The following is a 20570-nucleotide window of genomic DNA, read 5'->3' as shown; positions in this document are numbered from 1 at the left end:
CTTTTGGGTATTTTGGATAGAAGCAGTGGGTGATTTACCAGCTTGTTTTGTTTAAAAATACATGTAATTTCCCATGAAAACTTTTAATCCAATAAAATTTTCACAAACGATTTTCTCATGGCAAGATGTGGTACACATTGCATGAGGAAGCCTTTATGACTCATTTATGCTACATCTACTCCATTAATTTCAGTTTCTGTGGTAAAAGGTATGTAATAGTGCATTTTCATGCCTTGAATCAAATCTGCCCATCTTCAGGACAGCAGTTCTCCCTTTTATTAGCACAGATCCACCTGTGTGAGCTTGCCATGGTCCCTGACAAAAGTCTATGTAAGTACAGGAAAATAAATGCTTTGAAAGAAGCAAAGAAACAGAACTCCTTTATAATGCATTTTGTTTAAAAATATATGTATTAAATACTGATTCTAACCCACCTCTAATAGTCTCAGTTTTTCTCATGCACATTAATTTAAATTATAAAAAGTTTCAATTAGGTTTTAAATCAAATTAGCTCTAACATGTTGGTTAATTTCAGCAAGATGGTTCAAATCAACAACATAGCTTCTGAGAGCCTGAAGATCAAGTCATGTCTTTCTCATGAACATAGGCTCAGCAAAAGGGAATTACAATCCCAGTCCCATCCATTGCCTACCAAAATCACCAAAACTTGGCAACAGCCCCAGTAAGCTTTGGACTGAATCCTCCATGCAGTCTCATAGTAGAATTTTTATTTTTTTTTAAATTCATATTAATGCAGCAAATTTGTTTGGAAAGCCATTTCCATAGGTTCCAAGAAGTTTAACAGCTCATACGCTTTTTAAAAAAGTAATGTAAAATATATAATCATTGCTAAATTGTAACATTACTTGCTTGAGAGATGGATGTCTGGTTTATATTAGGGCCTTATGTCATGAGTGTTAATTTTTAATACTTCACTTCTAGAATTTTGTAAGTTTGCTGCAGAGCTGTGTTTTCTTTCCTTCAAATAGCTACTTGCAATGAAAAAACAGAGATACATGCTCCCTTCTCTGCACCATTTTGTGATATCAAGCTAGTGTATGTTAATACAATCTATACTGTAGAAGTTATCACCTTCCTATTCAACAAGCTTTCAAGGAACCTATCTTTTGATTGGAAGAAAAACAAAAATACTGCTGAACAGTCTGATTCAGTTAGTTACACAGACAGATGCTACACTTATTAGCTTCAGTGTTCCATTAGCAAATATGGTTATTATGTTTTTATATTTCTTTTTATATTAACTAATATAATTTTGGATTTAAAAAAATATCTGAATGGTACAATACTGACAACAGACACTTGGATCTAAATACTTAATTTGAAAATTCAGTCTAGGAAGGCAGAGTGTTTGGTGAGAAACAGAGAACAGACAATGGAACAGCTAGAAACTTCATTTAATGCATTAGCCAAAGAGAAATTACATGACAAGTAGCACTGGTGTGTAGCCACGTCATACTTCTGCAACAGCTCTGCAGCTTTCCAAGTCCAATGAGTTTGACCCTGGGCACGTTTTCAGAATCTCCAAGGCACCTTCCAAGCAGTGTTGACTGTGCAACAGGTGGCAGCCTCCCTTCCAAATCATGCATAAGCCTGTGACTCAAACTACCATCTTTTGGTTGAGATGTAAAAATTGAGCCCATTAAAATTTTATTTATTTAAGTAGTGCTAATCCTGCGTTGCCTGCCAAATTCCAAATCACAACTATGTGATTTGTGCTATCTACTACAATTGTCTCCTGAGTTCTCATTGTGTAAATATCTGAGCTGCCCTATACAGTAAAAAACCTACTCGCTACTTCAGACAAAAAAAGTAATCTGTGCTGCTCTGAAATTAAAGTAAAAATTCTTTATTTTCTGATCAACATTTGTAACGGAATTGTATGCAGATAAGTTCCTGTAGTATTCTGCCATTAACTGGCTACACTTGTCTGTTCCCTGAAGTCATCTTTCTACATCAGCCTTCAAGTGAAACTGGCTACACTGTGAACACTTCTATTGGCCATTTTATTAGTGTACTAGGGCCGAAAAGCTAAATGGATTATTAACCAAATCCTGAAAAAAGAACATTGACTCTAGCAGGCAATTGCCTGGTGGCTGTAGAATGAGGCACAGAGAACAATGAACTGTGGCACGAGAGGATGGAAACAAAAGTGCGTGTCTAGCGAAGGAAAGCACATGGATTCTGTGACCCATGCATATCATATTGTACATAGAATTATCTCCACCCAAGAGAGAACAGAGCACACACTGTAAGGAAGGTGTCCTAAAAATGCAAGATCTTGTAAAACTTTTTTAGCTCAGGAACTCTAGCTTCATTCATTCAGAAATGCAGCATCTCTCTCTGAGGCTTAAATATGGTTTTGTTTATAAAATGGGAAGTACAACTGGGTCTCCAGGAGTAATAGTCTCACCAGAGATAAGGATTCTAAAGCATCTAGCAACTGCTGAAATTAGCTTCAGCACATTTTAAGACAAGAACCTGTTCACTGTTAATTACTTAATAAATAATTGCTGGTTTATGGTAGGAGATAACATTTTTTTAAGAGGATGAGCAGAGTCTAATTTCAAGCAGGGGTGATGACAGAAACGATCACATCTTATACTACCATTAGCTGATGCAATATCCCCTAACCAGAAGCACACATGGACTCCTACAGTTTTCTGACCTCCACAAAAACCATTTTCTTCTTTTAGCCAAAGGTCACTTAGTAACACCACCATGGTGTTCATGGATCAGGGAACTTAATATATACAGGTTAATTAGATCTCATGATATCAGAATTTAACTACAAAGGCTCGTAAAAACAACACATGCTCGTATCTTGTGTCCACGCTCAAACACACAAGTAAAATTCTGGTAGTCAAAAGACACTAAGTAGAAAGTTTGTTTCACACATGCTCAACATAAGAAACAATGTAAAAGTACTTCTTAATGATGCCGAGGTACTAAACTACTACTGACTGAAAATTTGTGTGGCACTTAATTATTTTTAAGAACAAATGGAATTACTTCTTAGTTATTTTAGTTCTGCCCCCCCATTTAGTAATGTTTACATAACACATGGAGCAAGGTAGAAGAAAGTTTTTAGACCTTTCTAGAATAAATTGTCTCCATACTCTGTGAACCTAAAGTCCAAACTAAAAGTGGTGTAGCATAAAAGAAGTTGGCAAACAGAAGGAAATTGACTAAAGTGGCCTTAGTGAGGGACAAAGTGATGATGTGAAAAAGACAGGGTCATGGGAGTAAAGTCTGGCGAAGTTTTGAAAATTCACAGATTTCCTCACTGAAAAGCAACACAAAATTGAAACAAAACCAGAAAAGAATAAAACAAAAAGCTTGCATGCACATAAGAGGTAAAACACACCAGCTGAAACCCTTCACTTGCAAAGATGTTCTGAAGCACACCTTTTTCTTGAAGAAAGAGGAGAAAGCATCAAAATAACGTAAGTATTCCTGCCTCTTAAGGCTTAGCAGGCTGTTATCAGAAAAATCAGTAGTTTCATTTTAAAAATTAACAGCATCAGTGGTTCAAAAGCTTTCCCGCTGCTTACCTCATTGCAATGTTGTAAGACTCTGGATGGATACAAGTTTGGTCTAAAGGATTGGGCAGTCGTGAGGCATATGGTGTTGGTTTGCACTTCTTCTTACCCTGTGCACCTGCTTTAGTCAAAAGCGCATGACTTCCAAGTTGAGCTTTTTTACTACTGTCAGAAATAAAAAATGAACATTTCATTTTTAATGAACAAGACCCTAGCCCAGTGCTCATATATGAAAATCAGAATTATATAATGTTCATTCATGAAAAAAATAATATATATCAAAATAAAGTACAAAATCCCAAAAATGTTATTGTGGGTGAATCTTAACAATAGAATTATATACAAAATCCCAAAAATGTTATTGTGGGTAAATCTTAACAATAGAATTATATACAAAATCCCAAAAATGTTATTGTGGGTGAATCTTAACAATAGAATTATATACAAAAAAACCCCCTAAATGTATCAATGTATGCCTAAATTATTTTTAAATAGAAACAAACATTGGGAAGGGATTCTGCACTTTATTGACATTTCTTCATTATGACAAAATTATAAAGAAAACACAATACAACCCATTGTATCATTTGCAATCTAGATAGCATTTTGTCTGTAAAATGGGGTCAATTGCATATATCTACTTGATAAAGATCTTGTGAGGATGCTTTCAAACTTACTTGTAAATAATAAATGTAACTCTAAATATTTCTTGTCAGTTAACCATAAATGGTTAATACTTTGCATTTATTAAAAACTTTACTATTCATCCTATCTTTAGGTAAGCAAATTGCATCTCAAGCATGCAAACAGAACAAGGAAAAGTATGTGAAAGCTTAAACAACAGAACTCTGTAACTTACTGACTCCACACTTAGTGACTTCCTGTACTTACATTTCTGAAGAATTCTGCTCAAATATGGGACACATCAAATTATGAAACATTTCAAATCAAAAGAACTCAGACCAAGATTTGCTTATAACAGAAAAGAAGTTTAAGGTCAAAATTACCAGTATTTCAGAATTTATAAACGATTTTTGCAAAAGTACGTTAATACAGCTTTCCTGAAAACTTAGTGAATACATAATTGACTTCTAGTCAGTTAACTTCAGTTAGCATTTGGATTGGACTTTTTTTCTTAATTGGCTGGATAATGAAAGTGATTCAATGTCTCAGAGAGATCCATAGACAGATTGCACTATTTGGTAGTGGGACTTCACAGTAGACAGGAGAGAAAGTTCTATCTTTGTGTGTGTAGCATATTTGCAACTGGCACTCTTCTTCCCTTTAAGTTCCTCTTAAGTAAAAGAGTACTCAGGATACAGTAAAGGCATCAAATGACTCCTAATGGCAAAGGCTCCTTTCTTGGGCTTTTTGTTTGTTGGGTTTTGTTTCCTAAATCACAAGAGGCTCTTGTTTTTGCAGGACAAAAGAGAACACAGGGAAGGACCTACAACTTGCACTTTCGGCTCTATGTATACATTGACTGTCGCAGAAAAGGAGACATAATTTTTTCCTTCTGTATCAACTTTTAAAATAACCACTATTTGTTGGCCTGCAAGTACAAACTACAAAAAATGAATCTACACAGCACTCTACAGCCATCAACATGATTAGAGAGGACAAAAATGAAACATTCTCAAAGCCTATTTCAAAAACATTCAGTTGTGCCACCTGGGCCCACAAGAAACGTGGAGGTGGTGGTGTTACAGGTTTATTTTGGCCTCAGATTCCAAAGCTACAGCAGATTTCTTGGGTTATACAGTGTTCTCAAGTTTTATTGAATCTGACTAACACCAGGAGCATGCTCCATCAAGGAAAAAAAAAAAAGCCAATGTTCTTAAACATTTCACCAGTGAACTTTTGGAAAAAAAAATTATGGTGCCAGCTCCTCTGTTGTTTTGTAGCATTGACTAGAACAGACCTGCACAATATAAGATCTATCGATAATCTACAGCCTTGAAAGCAATTTCTTTGGTCTTCTGGTGCTTAAAGCGTGCACCACTTGGCCTGCAGCATGTACCTCCCTGCCAGATGGGCAACCAATCTGTATACCTTCCACCCGGGCAGCCAGCCAGTCCTAATGTGCCTACCTCCTGCCTGGAAGTTACGCGTGTGCTGTTCGGCCAGCAGCAACAGGGAATCGCTTCTGAGCATCGCGTTGGCTAAAAAATAGTGTGCGCTTCCCAGGAAAATATTTTTTGAGAAGAGTCAGCGGCAAAAGGGTAGGGATGGTGCTACCACTGTACCCTTTCTTACATCTTTATGTTGGAAGAAGAAATGGAAAATTTAGGAGAAGAGATGTTGCCCAAGAAAGGGCACTTCAGTTGTGGAGAGGAAGGATTTCAGGTGAAGAGAAGTACAATGAATGGTCACAAGCAGGAAAGGCTTGGTACAGATACAGGGAATGAAATGATGGGGAAAAGGATGACTCAGTCTTGACAAACTGGAGTTGGTAAAGGGCCTCTTATGCATTTGAGATACAAGGCAGGCACATCTGGCTTGCTAGGTACAGGAGTATAACACAGACAGAACTTGGTCCAGGCAGCTTGTTCAACTGTTTCTCTCCAGGCAACAACATTGAAACTCTCCAAAAATCCACTCTAGTTTACTACTATTATGTTTTGCAAAGTATTTTTTTTACCACATCAAAATAAATTTACAAATATCTAAATTATGCCTGAAATACAAGACCGTAAGGTTTTAATATCTCAGATCATGACACTGCTGCACACCAAATTTCTTCTACCAATTCAGTGGCAGAATTTGAAATTAAACTTATAGAAACCCTGACTTACAGTATTAGGCTAATAAAATGTGATAATTCAGTGAAAAACCTATGTTCAACTACTGACTTAAAGAAGTTTTATTTGTTACGATATTGTCTTTCAAAGGGAAAAGTTCTGGCATTCCTCAAATATCCAGCCTGAATAAAAAACAGAAAGGAAAGAAGTTTTCTCATAGTGTTTTGGATAATCTTGTCAAGACAGCCAACATCTCTATTACCTGCAGAAGTTCTTTATATATTCTTGATTGAATCTAATGAAGCCAGCACACTGTTGGAAGGATTTGGGACCTAGACCTTTAACTTCCTTGAGCTGTTCTCTGTTTATAAATGGTCCGTTCTTCTCTCGCCATTCAATTATATTTTTAGCCCTGTTAGCATTCAGTCCTGCAATGTGCCTAAGAGAAAAAGTTACAGAACACATTTATTACCATTGAGCAGTCATTCATACAAGTCCTATCCATTACCGGGATACACAGATTAAAATCTGGCTTTCACTTAAAAACAGCTAGGAAATTTGCAAATAGACTCCCAGACCAAAGGCATCATCGGAAAAAGGATCCATTCTCTTAGTTCTGTGGAAGGAATCCAATCGGGTCAACAAAACTTGGTACAGCAATACAGCTCTGCACATACCTAACCAGTAAGGCAGGGACATGTAATTTATGATCTGTTCGCTATTTCTGCAATGCCAATTCAGTTTGTCATGTCTTATGGCCTGCCCCCAGCTGCCCTCTTCAGGAAACGACGTGGGAGGAGGCTTCAGGACAGATATATTGTTCCTGTGAGAACAGCCCCCTCTCAGCTATTCTGTTCCAATGGTACCACAACACCTTGCCCCAACATGAAGGGCTGACGTCTGCTATCCAGAAGGAGAGTGGCTGGCAGCAGCTTGCCTTCCTCTCACAATTTCACAGGCCCACACAGCTTGTTCCTTTTCTCTCAGCTGCTCTTGAGATAAAAGAGCAGCTGGGAACAGGCTGCACGAGGCCAGCTCGGATCTGGCAAAGAACTCACCTGTGAAGAGTAACTGCAGCTAGCCAAGCTCTTTCAGGAAGCAGTGGGCTTGCTGCACATTTTCTGTAGGTACCTGTGAGTACAACTTTCTGTGTATGGAGCATGTTATTCATAGAAAGAGGGAAAGGAGCTGTGGTGGGCAGTTACTCCTGGCACTACAGAAGGATATGCCACCCATCTGGCTCTATAAATCAGATGCCATTGCTTTAAATCAATGGCAGCAGAGACCTGTTTGTGGAATGTCACAGGCTAAATCTAAAAAAACACTACAAGCAAACCTCGCCAGAATAGTAAAAAAAAAAAATAGGAAAATAAATTAAATCTTTCCCTTATTTTCACCCTCAAGTAAAAGAAAAAAAATAATCTGAAGTTGGTGAAACCTCAGGATTAAATTGGAGAGACACACCTTTAACCATAGAAAAAATATTAATGATTAGGAATGGAATTTTCTCGAAAAAATCTTAGAAACATTTTGAAATCCAGTTTACTTAGGCTGACAAAGGAACATGACACTGAATTCACAGAATTTTTCACTGACGAGCTCAACTCTTTCAAGCATGGTACTCAGCAGTAATGCACATACTGTAGCATTGTCACTCCTTCCACCTGTAACATGTGCCAATAAGCATACTTAATATGTCAGAAAGCATGAACTGAAAGTCCTGTTCATGGTATATCCTAGCTAGGGTGACAATCTCACACACTGCACATCTGTGGAAAACTTTGACTGTGTCTATATTGAACAGCAAAATTGAATGGCTGAGGATAAAGTTAGATTCAGAACTCAATGCAGCATGGGAATATGAGGCTTAAAAGCCAAGTAAATTAGACCAGTTATTTAGACTACATGGTTACCACCTGTAACCATAACTGAACAGTGTCACTCCATGTTTACGGTTTTGTGGAGACACAGCAGCACCTCAGACTTGTGCCCTCTGCTGAACTGCACAATATAGTTGTAATCCCTGCAGAAGAGCCACAGTGCTCACCCACTGCACTTGCTCAGGTAAGGTTTTATTCGTGAATGAAAGCTGGTCAGCTTCATTTACCAGTAGGTATTGTTGTTTTTCTTACTCATAGCTGATCTAAGTCTGAAAGAAGGCAAGACAGAAGGTAAATCAGGAGTCTGGATAAGAATCAGATACATACACAGAAAAAGAATATGGAAGACAAAGTGGAAAAACAAAAGAATAAACATAGAGCTTCTTCAAAGTATGGAAAGACATTTTCAAGAATTAAAGGGTTAAAAAATTAAAGAGAGCTAGCTACGTATCTTGATACCAAATATAATTGTCACTATGTAAATTATGGACGTTCTTTTTCTTCCACTGTACGATAGATGACAGTAAACCTTTGCTCTTCTGAGAGGCTGTTCAGCCTAATGTTTCTCAATTCTACACATTCAAAACAGAGAATGAACACATTTTCCAAGTAAATACAGCATATTTACTTATTAAAAAAATATAAAAGTTAGTCAAAGTGGATAATTTTTTCAGCAGTTTCCCCTTAAATCTTTCCTTTTCTCCCTTCCTCACCCAACTTTTACAACCTGTTCCACTTAACAGTTCCTATAAAAATACCTTCTAAGAGACAGAAAGTACATTTGAAAATCCTTTTCTCAGTGTAAAAACACAAGTTAATTATATTAAGTTTTTCTAAAACTGCAATGTTGGTTCAAAATTTTTAAATAACTTTTTCTCCATAGAATAGTTTTACTCTGGAGAAAAACATAACCTTAAAAACTGACTCTTAATGATCCAGTGAAATACTGTCTTAATGTGTCATTTTCATGTAATTGGAAGTTTAACACAAGAGCCATTTGCTCCAGCTGAGCTTCAGTCTGATGGCAGACTAAACAGAGACTCTGTGATCCAGAGCCATGTAATTACTGGAATAGGAAAATGTTTGACTCACCTTAATAGTATTTCTGAGCAGATGTTAATATCAACTCCTACAAAGCTGACACACTCTTCAACCACACTGTCCAGAGTTGCTTTGAGCAAAGTCTGTGATACATCATGCTGAGAAACAAAAATGGAGATATCAGGTTACTGAAATATCCAAGTGTACATAAATAAGAACTGCAAACAACACTGACATTAACAAAACAGTTGCTGAAACTTATCAGTATCTTATCTGAGGGTAAAGCTAAAACCAGAGTGTACCAGTTAAAACAAATTGTAGAACATTTTTTAATGTATCTCTTTGAGGGAAAATACTTAAAAAATATTTGCCTCTTTGAAGGAAAATACTTTAAAAAGTACCTCTTTGCATTACCTTTGTCATGATACTGATCCCTAGAATAAAACACTCTTCACATTACTGTATTTAGTTTAATAACTATTTCCTGCAGCATGTAAAATGAAAACTATATTAAAAACATAATGATTATCTAAAAGAAGCAATGCTTCTGTTCATCAATTATATCTTTTCTTTAATCTGATATTTATTGGCCTATAACATTAGTTTTTAAAAAATAGTCAGTATTTTAAAATAAGGTATTTAGAGAAAGGATCACAAATGTTGTACTTTTGTACCTGCACGCACAAATGTCTGCAAAATTGTCCTCTTTATGAGCATCACACTGCAGTACAGTTATTTACTAAAAGAACAAGCCAGGTATTGTATGAGGGTGGGCAATGCATAAGGTACATATCAGCCCCGCAGCAACAAAATGTTTCAGATTTTAAACAGATATTTCTGGGAAGATTGGCAGGTCCTTGACTGAAGCACTGCTAATGCAAATTCTTCCAGTTTTTCCATTACTGTTCATAGTATTTCCCCTTTTTTGCCCCCTTAGAAAAAAACAGTCACACTTGTCAAAGATAAAAGTTCTGAAGCTCTAAGATTTCTTTTCTCTACAATGTAGGCATACTTCAATCTATAACTTTTAGTTCCCCACACAAGCCCATCAGCACTTAGAAGTCTGACCGGGAGGAAGAATCCTTTCTAAATGCAGGAGCTAATTCAATCACTATGTTGTCTTAGCTTCAGGGCTCTTATACGTCACTCATGTAAATCTGGGTTGATCTGTTTTGGTTTCATGATGCATTAATTTAGGACATCAGCCTGGATTCAAGCCATGACACTAAACACTTCATTCACTACTTTGTTTTATCTTCTAAGCTATTCAGATCTTTTAAAGATTTCACAGTTAAATTTAACAGGCCAACAGGATCAACTTCCATCTACCAATACTGGTAGTTTAATAAATAGTGGTTACTAATTGAAACAATCATAAAACTTATGCCAATGTATTACACAGGCACCTAATTTCTTAAGATGATGTTTGTACTTCAGAAGGAGTAACACACAGTTATGTGATTCAAAATTGAGACATTCATCATTGTCTCTACAATGCCTTAGAGCACAGGGTGTAGCAAAGAAGGTAAGCAAACCCAGAGATTTGGCCTAATCTTTTTAAGCAGTCCTTTGGATGAGACTTGATTCAGCAAGAGCTTTATTTCCAGTTCTGTTGAAAGTGAGTTTAGATAGCAATTTAGCCAACTATACTCCCCCTGCAAACAAGGAAAAGACATATCACAAATGGAAGTGTCCTGAAATAGCTGCTAGCATGAGATAGACAACTGCTCACATATCTTCAGTTTCAAATTCAAAGTTGGGCACTTATCTGAAGATTTAAGCTTGTGGATGTAATAGTTTGTGTAAAATTTGAGTGACAGAATACACACAATTTGGAAAACCTGTAATATTCACGTGTTTATTTCTTTTGCCAGGAGTTCTCGGGTCTCTCAAGATTATTTTAATACTTTAGCTTTATTGCTGCTTGACAGTCACCATTAAAAAAACAAAACAAGACTTGGGCAAGTTGCTCTTCTATATTACTCTAACACGTAATAGTTTTATTGCTTGGAATGGACACCACAGCAGGTATGTGAAGGCATAGATAAAGAAAAAGTGAGTGGGTAGGACAAGCATAAGACAGCACAGCTGAAACAATCCCTAAGCTACCAACACCTCACAGAAGTAAAACACATTCAGCTAGTGAATGATAAGCTGCAAATGCTAGGAAAACTTTCCAGATGGCAAATCTGCCTCCAAGATGCAGCTACTGACCATCAGTTTCTGTTTGCAATGATGAAGAAATTTTCACATCCCTCTTTAGATTGATATAAAGCACAGAGAAGTGTTACAAATTTAATTTCTAAAAGTAGTTAATTAAAACCTTTATCATTCCACTGTCATTGTCAAGACCTTCTACTGCTAACAGGATGCACTTTGAAAAGGCTTAAAATGCAGTGCATTTTCCAGTCTTCCAAAAACATCACATATCTTCTCAAATATCATAGGTTAGATTATATTATATACTTTTACATACTATTTATATGCACTGGGGTGGTATCAGATTATTCAGACACTATTAGAAGCACACCTACTCCTTTCTACTCACTAGCTGCAACAGGTCTGTAAAGACAGGAATCCTTCTAACTGCTGAACTAAATACATTAGAATAAAACCTGCACACACAAAGCCCAAGTCCAATACACAAGGCTATTTTCAAAGTGTGCGTATGCAGAATTTTAAGCTCCACAGCCTCCAACAACCCCTCCACACACCCACATGGCAGATAGTTGCATCAGCTGAACCCTTGCAAATCCTCCTAAATAAAACATTTTAAAATTAACACTAAGTCTGAATGCACCACCCCTAAGCATGAGGCTGTCTCTGCTATAACTGTTAAGTATTGTCTTTTTAATCAGAAAAACTCTTACTTATTAAGTGCCTTTACCTGTGGAACAAACATCACAACTGTCCCCCCAGGTTCCCTTATAAAACCACAAGAAACAAGCTCCTTCATGTCAGCTGAACCATTAGTATAAGGAACATCCTTCCTCAGAGTCACACACAAGAGGTGCTCTGACAGCCATCCCTAACAAATACAAGCATGTCCCTTTGGTATGATTTTCAAACATCATCTTGAATTTACCATCTGAATAAATCATCAAGCTTTTATTAGAAGGATACTCAGAAGAAAACTACCGTTAAAATATTCACTGCTGGAATAGCAGATCTGGAGCAGACTTTGTTTTGTATTATGTTCTTCAAGCAGTAAAAAGAATTAATACCCCCAGCTTATGGAAACTAAGGGCAGCAGAAGTAAGGGACTTGTCACAAACTGTAGGATGTCCAGTGCATATCTGTGAACTTTCTTATATCTTTCTTATATCTTTCTTATAACTTTCCAGAAAACAAAGCCACAGTTCTTCACAGGTAGTATTAGAAAGTGCTTAGACATCTGTTTGGGGAAGACTATAAACATTAATCTGCCCTTAGAAGTATCAGACACTGTAAACATTTTAGTAATTATTTTCTAAGAAATTACCAAGTGAGCCAGGGAATAAGATACATAACATTATTTGCTTAATTGAAACTGCAACAGTTGATCAATAAATGAAATTCAAGCATTACATTTTTCTAATATTTTAATAACGAGTTTCCCAAATATCCCAAATGTAACTCAGATTCATGAATCTGGGAGAAAATCAGGGGCTGCTGTTCTGATTTCTGGTCATGATTAAAAATTCAATTACTCTGTGACAATTTTATTAAAATTACCAGAAAAATAATATTATATTGCATATTTTGAAGCCACCATTCTGAAAACACATGCTAAAAAACCAGCGTAACTTAACTTCATGTACTTTCACTAAACACAGCACAGAATGTTTAACACTCAAGAACAATTGTCATATGATGCACATTATAGTTTTGTCCTATTATTTTATCCCCAATACCTCAGCTATCTTTTCTTTTTATATGGTACAAAGCAGAGAGAAGGGGTTGTTCTTTCACTCAGTTTCGAGAGCCACAAACACTCACTGGAAATAATTAACATCACTAAAAAGCTATTTGGTCCTTAAGAGGATGCTACTACAACTGAAATTGAAAGCTGTTTTCCATAGCTCTATTATTGCTAGCAGTACACCAGTACAGACATTGTAAAATTGCATTTGTCATTAGGATGACAAATTTATCAAGGCAAAGAACCACTGCTCACATGAAGCCCACAGCCTGTAGTTAGTCAATCTACATGAGCACAGATGGTGGACCGGTACAGTAACTGCCGACTTTGCCTGATCAAACACACTAAACACTAGTTTTATTAGTGCTAGACTAGAACAACCCTAACTGGTAGCTTTCACATGTAAGTAAATTACAGCTCTAAGCTCTTTACCTTTGGCAACCTAAAAAAACCCCACAAATAGTAAAACAATACACCAAACTATTCTGCATTTGGTAACCTTTTCCTAGTTCCCTAAAAAAAAAAAAAAAGTAACTTCAGAAAATACAGTATGATTGCACATCTCTCCAAAAGACAAATTCAAATAGCTTAAAATTCTACTGCAACACACAGTAATTATTAAAGACTTATTATTTTACATTTACAAACATTAGCAGACATCGACCCGACCAGCCTGTGCATCGTTATTACTTTACTGTGCCCAAGAGCCAAGCAAGGCACCTTCCAACACAGTTGAACAACAACTACTCGTACCCAGCAGAGCTTACCAATGCAGTGCAGACATGACCTAATGATGCTGGTCACAAAGCAGTGGGGAGGGGAAGAGTTCCCAAGACTGGGCAACAAACTGCAGGTTCTTGACCCGGGTTTGGCATTACAGTATTACAACAAGATCAACATTCATCCTAAATAAGACCAAGCTGCACGTCAGACAATCTATTTTGGTTTTTGATCAAGTTATTCCTCACTTGGCCTTTGAATCCAAAAGTCAGCGTTCAATGAAGTAAAATTGCATTAAGTCCTGAAACACTTCTAGCACCTCATAAAACATTATTTTCTTGGTACCTACCATTAACTTCTATGTCCATGAATTTTAATATTGGCATGAGAGACTAACCAACTCTTGAAAAAATACTTCTTTTCTTTAAAAAGTGGTATAACTGTGCAGCCTGGATGACATTTACTGAATGAGAAATTAGGTGGGACAACACATCCTAAGCAAAGCTCAGAATTATATTATTTTAGAGATTCAATCCATGGAAATGTGTTTTAAAATGTAAAAAGGGGAAAAACAGTCTCTACTAGTGCTGTGGCCTACATACAATCAGCTGCATTTCAAATGCTTGTGAAACCACAAAAGCAAAATGCATGTGTGATAAGCCCTTACGTACAGCAGGACCAGGGTAACACAAATAGTCTAATGAGAAGTACCTTTCCATGCGTAGAATTAGGAAAAAAAAAAAATGCACCTAATATGTCAGGTGGAAATGTTGGAAAGTTTGGGTGGGGGTTTTTAATCTCTAGCGTCCTCTGGAAAATCCCTTTCTGTTAGATTCTAAGAAAACAAGCTTATCCCTCTGATGTTTGATAAAAGGATCCAAGTTCAAGAATTTCTTTTGAAGATTGTTTGTGGTTTCTCCAAATGTTATATTTTTACAGTATATATTGTTATCCTATGTACTTAACTGTGACTCATTTCTTGTTTTCAAAAATCCAAATTCTGTTTATTTTAACAGCATATTACTATTACTGAAATATCCCGAGAGAGAGAAATGGATCTATATATTCAAAGAAAATGATAAAACAAAAACAAAGTCTGCCAGCTCTGATATTAAAAAATTAAAACAAAAAGGTACACTTGATCAAGTAAATGCTTAAAGTTACTTGCAAGCTGCTGGAATTCATCTTACTTCTGCTTCTGTCTGAACAGAGGCAGTAAGATTGCTAAGAATTACACAAATTCAAACCTTTGACTTGAGCAAGCTTGCAGCAAATGACAAATATACAAATCTCATCTTCCCCTTTCCAGAGCAGGTGCCAGTTTTCTCCAACATATATTGTTATGAAAATAAGGGGCAGCAACCTGAATTGCAATTATAACCAGCCACAGAACTCCTGAAGATTTTAGTGGCATATTTTATTTTTCCAGTAAGTATAAAAAGTGTTCTCCCAAATTGCTTGGTGGAAAGCCTACATTTCAATTTCAGTCCAAAACTGTATTTGCAGCTTTTAAAGCTCTACAGATATAGCAGATACCTTGCAATACTACAGAGAGATGAAACAAAGACCCACCAGGAATGGAGTTTCATAGATCACATTGCTGAAAGACAAGACACTTCTAAGTGATAAGACAGAAGACATGAATGAAGCCTTAGTGAGTACGGTTGCATGTGGAAATTCTGTTTAGTCTGAAGTCACTGATCATCCAACCCCCAGGTGAGGAACAGCAGCACCTGGATATAAATTTCCCACCAGCCTCACTCAGAGCAAAGGGAGCTTCCAGGAGATGTTAAGAGCTTAGTAAAAGCCTATATAAATACAAAGGCTTCTTTCCAGATCCACTGAAGACATGTTGGAGTTTTTCTCTGGAGTAATGTACTTCTTGGAATATTTTTTAAAACTACCTAAAAAGTGCTAAATAGTTTAAGGGCTTTTTTCTAGAAAGGAAAGATTTGTGCAGTTGATACATATTTTATTACATCCTAGATTTCTAATACAAACAATTTGTTTCACTCACTTGTTTTCTCAAACTTTGTAGACAAACACACTTAGCAATTGCTATGCCAAATGACTCATATCAGCAATGCACCAAGAATATTTTTAATACAATGAAATATCTATTCCCTCATTAGATAAAAATGTATATGCCAAACAAAACTATGACATTTAGCAGTTTTTTAATCCCAAAGCAATAGAATTAGTCATGCTAAGAGGAAAAAAAAAAAATCTTTAATGTGACACCACCTCCTGAAACACTTGCTAGGAAAAGTTTTTGGGTAACTTGACTTTCTTCAACCCCTCCACCCTACCCACACCCCCCACCTTTTTTTTTTTTTAAAAGCAGATTAGTTCAAATTCAATATGCTTAAAGAACACTTTCAAATCCTGCTGGTTCAGTTTTGGCACCTCCTTTGCTTTCATCAAGTACTCTCCCCCCCTGCATCCCCAACCTCTTCCATGGCATAGCTAAAGGCAAAAATAAGCTAGGAATGAAACAGAAAGGAAGACAGTCCTGGAGAAGGCACAGCCAAACTCAAAGAAAGCCAGCTTATTTTCTCTGCTTAGTAAAAAGCATGCAATTCATTTTGATTGACATATGGCAGCTCAAAAAAGTCACCCAGGGTAGTGTTTATTGAATGACCCATGAAGACTGAAAGCTGACAGAAAACCAGGAAACATGTGAGAAAACAGAAGTTTGTTCAGTACCAGCGTTTACAGATTTGACAGGCAGAACACATAAGCATCCATTGTGTCACTCACATCTTTGATAGCTGAAACCAATTTCAACACCGCTCATTACATATAACAGCAAGTTATATTTAAAGCAAAAGCATGAATAATTGATAAAAAACCCAACTCTATGATGTAGAGAGTTTGTGCTTTTTTTAAAAAATCTGCTGTGCACTAAGCTTAACAAAATTTGTATTAAAACATACACTTAGTACCATTTCTATTACATATATAAGCAAAATGTTTGCATATTGGAGGCTGCAAAGTTGACAGGACTGAATAAATTAGCTGAACTAACTTGTCAGCACTAAAAAATCAAGTTCTCAATGACAATTTTTGGAAGTGACGGAGGACATCAACATTCTCTCATTCTAAAAGCAGGAGACATTTCAGAACCACTATCACTATTGACAGTATATGATCATGACTACTAAAATGATTAGCATAATATAAAAAGCGAGAAATCAAAATGAATTAGTAGAACAGTATAACAAGAATATTGCATGCATTACCCTGTATATTGAAATAGCAGTTGAGTATTCTTGAAATACACATTTTTTAAAAAAACAAATAATATCTCAGCAGGTCAGAGGGAAAAGCACAAATCAAAGAGCACTTATTTTGCCAGCATCCCTGACAGATGCTGTGATTTGTGGCCTCATAACGTGACCCTTACTTTCATTCAAGGTCTGGAAATTCCTTCAAAAAGCTTCCTTAAAACATTACAAAAATATAGTGTTTAATTTATTTGTAAACATGTAAAACAGTATCAAATTTTGTAGTGCAACAAATTAATAAAACTTGCTTGGAACATAAAGTTTTCAAGCATATTCTCTAGTGGAAAATTTGCAAATATTCATTGCATTCCAATTACTGAATTAAATAGTTTACAAGTTACTTAAAAAGCTGGAACTTTTAAATTTTGCATGTATGACTATCTGATTGCAGATTACGGCATCATTAATTTTAAAAAATTACCTCCGTTTCCTTTGAAAAATCTTTATTTAAAAAAAAAAAAAAAAAGAAATAAAGGATCTAAAGCTTAACCAAAACAAGTTTTAGGCAAACTTGATAAATCATTAAGAAATTAAAATACTCCAAACTTCTTCCAAACTTTCAGTGGCAGAATAAAAGGCTACTAATTGGTCGTCCAGAGATACAAAGTGGTGACTTTTGCTTTTGGTGTACTTATTCAGACTACTTTGACCTGTAGGTGACAGAACTTCTGGGAGATATTTTCTTACACTAACAGTTCTGGTTTTGCTATGATATTGTGAAGTTAGAATGGCAATAACCTCCCCTGTCACAGCCACACAACCACAAACACAACAGAACCATTAAATTCCACACTACTGAGATACAGGTACCTGAAAAGAATCACAGTTTTACAGGTGACAACTCAAACCCACAAAACTTAATTTATCTAAGATAAGATAAGTAATTTATCTAAATGAAAGAAGTAGTGAATGAAAAAGAAAGGATCACAATTCCTGTCTGCAACCTGAGCATCATTAGCCAGAAGCAAACAGCAGACATTTTACCTCTCCAGTCTTTTATCATGTTCATGCAGTAGTTGCTAGGTTCTCTGATTGCATGGCTCAGGTCAACTTACAAACATTTTCGTATCTTTGTTTTGTGTGTCCCATGCATAGATGGGAAACAATTAAAACATAACTCTAAATACTCTTCACTTTAGAAGGAAATAACCTCTTCTCATTAAGCAATTCTCTTGGTTATCACAGCTGGCGTCAGAAAAAAAAAAAAAAAGGTGCTGTAACTGAATTCACTACATCCTGTTCCAGAGGAAGCACTCATATGCCCAGTTCAGTGATAAAAATTAAGCTGTCCTGCTTTAAGTTATTTTCAAGTAGGAATTAAGATTTAGATGCAACTAGACTATTCCCTCAGAGTAATAGGTTTAAGGTCTGGACAAGAGGTTGGAAAAGAAACCTATACCACAGATGTAGTTAAATCCTAGCAGAGGGGAAAAAAAAAGTGTCTCCAAAAGCTGATGCCAAATTCTGCTGCTGCTACTTGATAGCTAGCAGTATCAACTAGACCACCTTACATGCCCAACCAGATAGGATGAATGGCTTCAAAATTGTTTCAGTTAAGTATATTCCTAAGATGCTGACTTCGTAATAGTATGGGGGGAAGCAGGGGGGGAAAGGCCAGTACTTCAGTTTTGTTTTTGTTTGTGGGTTGTATTTTTCTTTTAACTTAGATGTGACTTATGAGAAGCAGATTTTTATTATAGCATGTATGCTTCTAAAAGAGAACTAGAAACCAACAACAAAATGGTTCAAGTAACATGCATACCAATGACCTCTATGTATAAGGTATGGAAGCCTGGTGCAAAGTATACTGAAATATGGATATTAAGGAAAATGGGAAGAGAATGTTGCACATAGACTCTACGTTAGGTCACATCACATGAAAGAAATAATTAGTTCCTCTTGAATATGTTTCTCAAAAGAAGACAAAAAGCTCCCAGCCACATCAGCCACTTCTGAATTTATACTTGTAACAACAAACAAGAAGCTACAACTGATAATGTTCTTCACGATGGGTTATGCACAGGTATCTTCTTTAAGTACTTTCAGCCTTTTCCATCATTCAATTCTAATGCCTCAGAATATAAATGGATACTTCATGATTCAGATTTTTCAGGAAAGTTTAATTTCTTCCTTTTTCTCTTCCCATACACACACGCTGCACCTCATCACGCTAAAATAAGCATTTTCTTTATCTGAAAAATTTGTCTGCAAGTCTTAGCCACTGAAAGAACTCTCTTGGACAGCTGCAGCAGTAGAACATTTCCAACGGCTACCAACCCAGAAGCAGCACAAGTTCTGCAAACAGACTGCTATACAAAAATTACTTTATTACACAATAGCCTGGAATTTTAGCAACAAAATTAATTTGATCTAAGAGTCCAGTTCCAGCTTGCTGTCTCTTCAGATACTATGAATGTAAATCCACACTGGTGTTTTCAGAAGCCTACTACACTTGTTTCAAATGTTTCATAAAACGGACATATATTTAAATCATTTATACATTAATCTATTTTTATTTATCTTAGTTATGTACCTCACAATTTATGACCGGAACTTAAAATGAAAAAAAAACCCCATCCACAATAAAAGCCATTCTGAAATGTATCTCTAAACTTCAGGATGCAGACATTCAGAGAGACTAGCATACTTCTTCATGCTCTGGAGAACTAAACCATGCACCACATTTAAATATGCCATTTGCTTATAACAATGGATTTTCAGAAAAATTATGGAAGCAGCATAGTGGCTTACTAAACAGAGCTCAGAAATTATATATAACATAGGATAAGGTCTCAGGATGTGGTACAACAGAAAGATGGTCTAATGATGTTTACACTGAAGGAAGGAAACCTGAGAAAATAAAGAGCATGGACATACTGTTTTGCACACACCTGAGGCCAAAATCTGCACCATTACTCTTCTTACCCACACTTACAACTGTTTTCATCAAAATACCTTGGTTATTCATCAGTGCTACTCAGAGTAAAGTACTTCTAACAATGGCTCTCAGGCATGTAAGGAAAAGCCATGGCAAAAACAGAATTACTTGAGATACCCCTAAAACATTAACTCATAATAACATATACACATAACATTCATCAACATGGCTTTACTACACCACTGTAGAGAGAAGCAGTTGCAGGGACAGAAGACAGCAGGTAACGCTGTCAACTTATACTTTCTGAGAAGGCAAGACTGACAGCATGTTTAGGAATGATGCCTTAGAACAGTCTTAATAAAGATTAAAAGGAGTGTTTCACTGTAATTTAGGAATAAATGGGACCTGTCACTGATATAAACATCTTCTACTGAAGAGGCAGTAATTTAGAAGGACATAATGGAAATAAAATCTCCTTAACTTCCCACTGCCAGTTCATTATTATATAGTTGAATCCATCAGCCCAATTAAAATAAAATGAAAGAGGACTACACAGCAGGAA

At 36.2% G+C, this 20570-nt stretch overlaps 1 protein-coding gene across 1 annotated transcript in view; it reads right to left on the bottom strand.

The window, feature by feature from the left end:
• Positions 1-20570, bottom strand: part of SRBD1 (S1 RNA binding domain 1) — a 118822-nt gene that overhangs the window by 10516 nt on the left and 87736 nt on the right. The window contains exons 16-18 of the mRNA XM_010004937.1: positions 9274-9380; positions 6564-6740; positions 3573-3725 (exon numbers count right to left, since the gene is read on the bottom strand). Of these exons, the coding sequence (XP_010003239.1) occupies positions 3573-3725; positions 6564-6740; positions 9274-9380 (437 nt within the window). The remainder of the gene's footprint in view (positions 1-3572; positions 3726-6563; positions 6741-9273; positions 9381-20570) is intronic.

The sequence above is a fragment of the Chaetura pelagica genome, unplaced genomic scaffold (genome assembly GCF_000747805.2).
Source record: "Chaetura pelagica isolate M959 unplaced genomic scaffold, ChaPel_1.0 scaffold13, whole genome shotgun sequence".
Classification (NCBI taxonomy): domain Eukaryota; kingdom Metazoa; phylum Chordata; class Aves; order Apodiformes; family Apodidae; genus Chaetura; species Chaetura pelagica.
The sequence above is the reverse complement of the archived record's forward strand: the minus strand, read 5'-3'. Positions and strand labels throughout refer to the sequence as shown.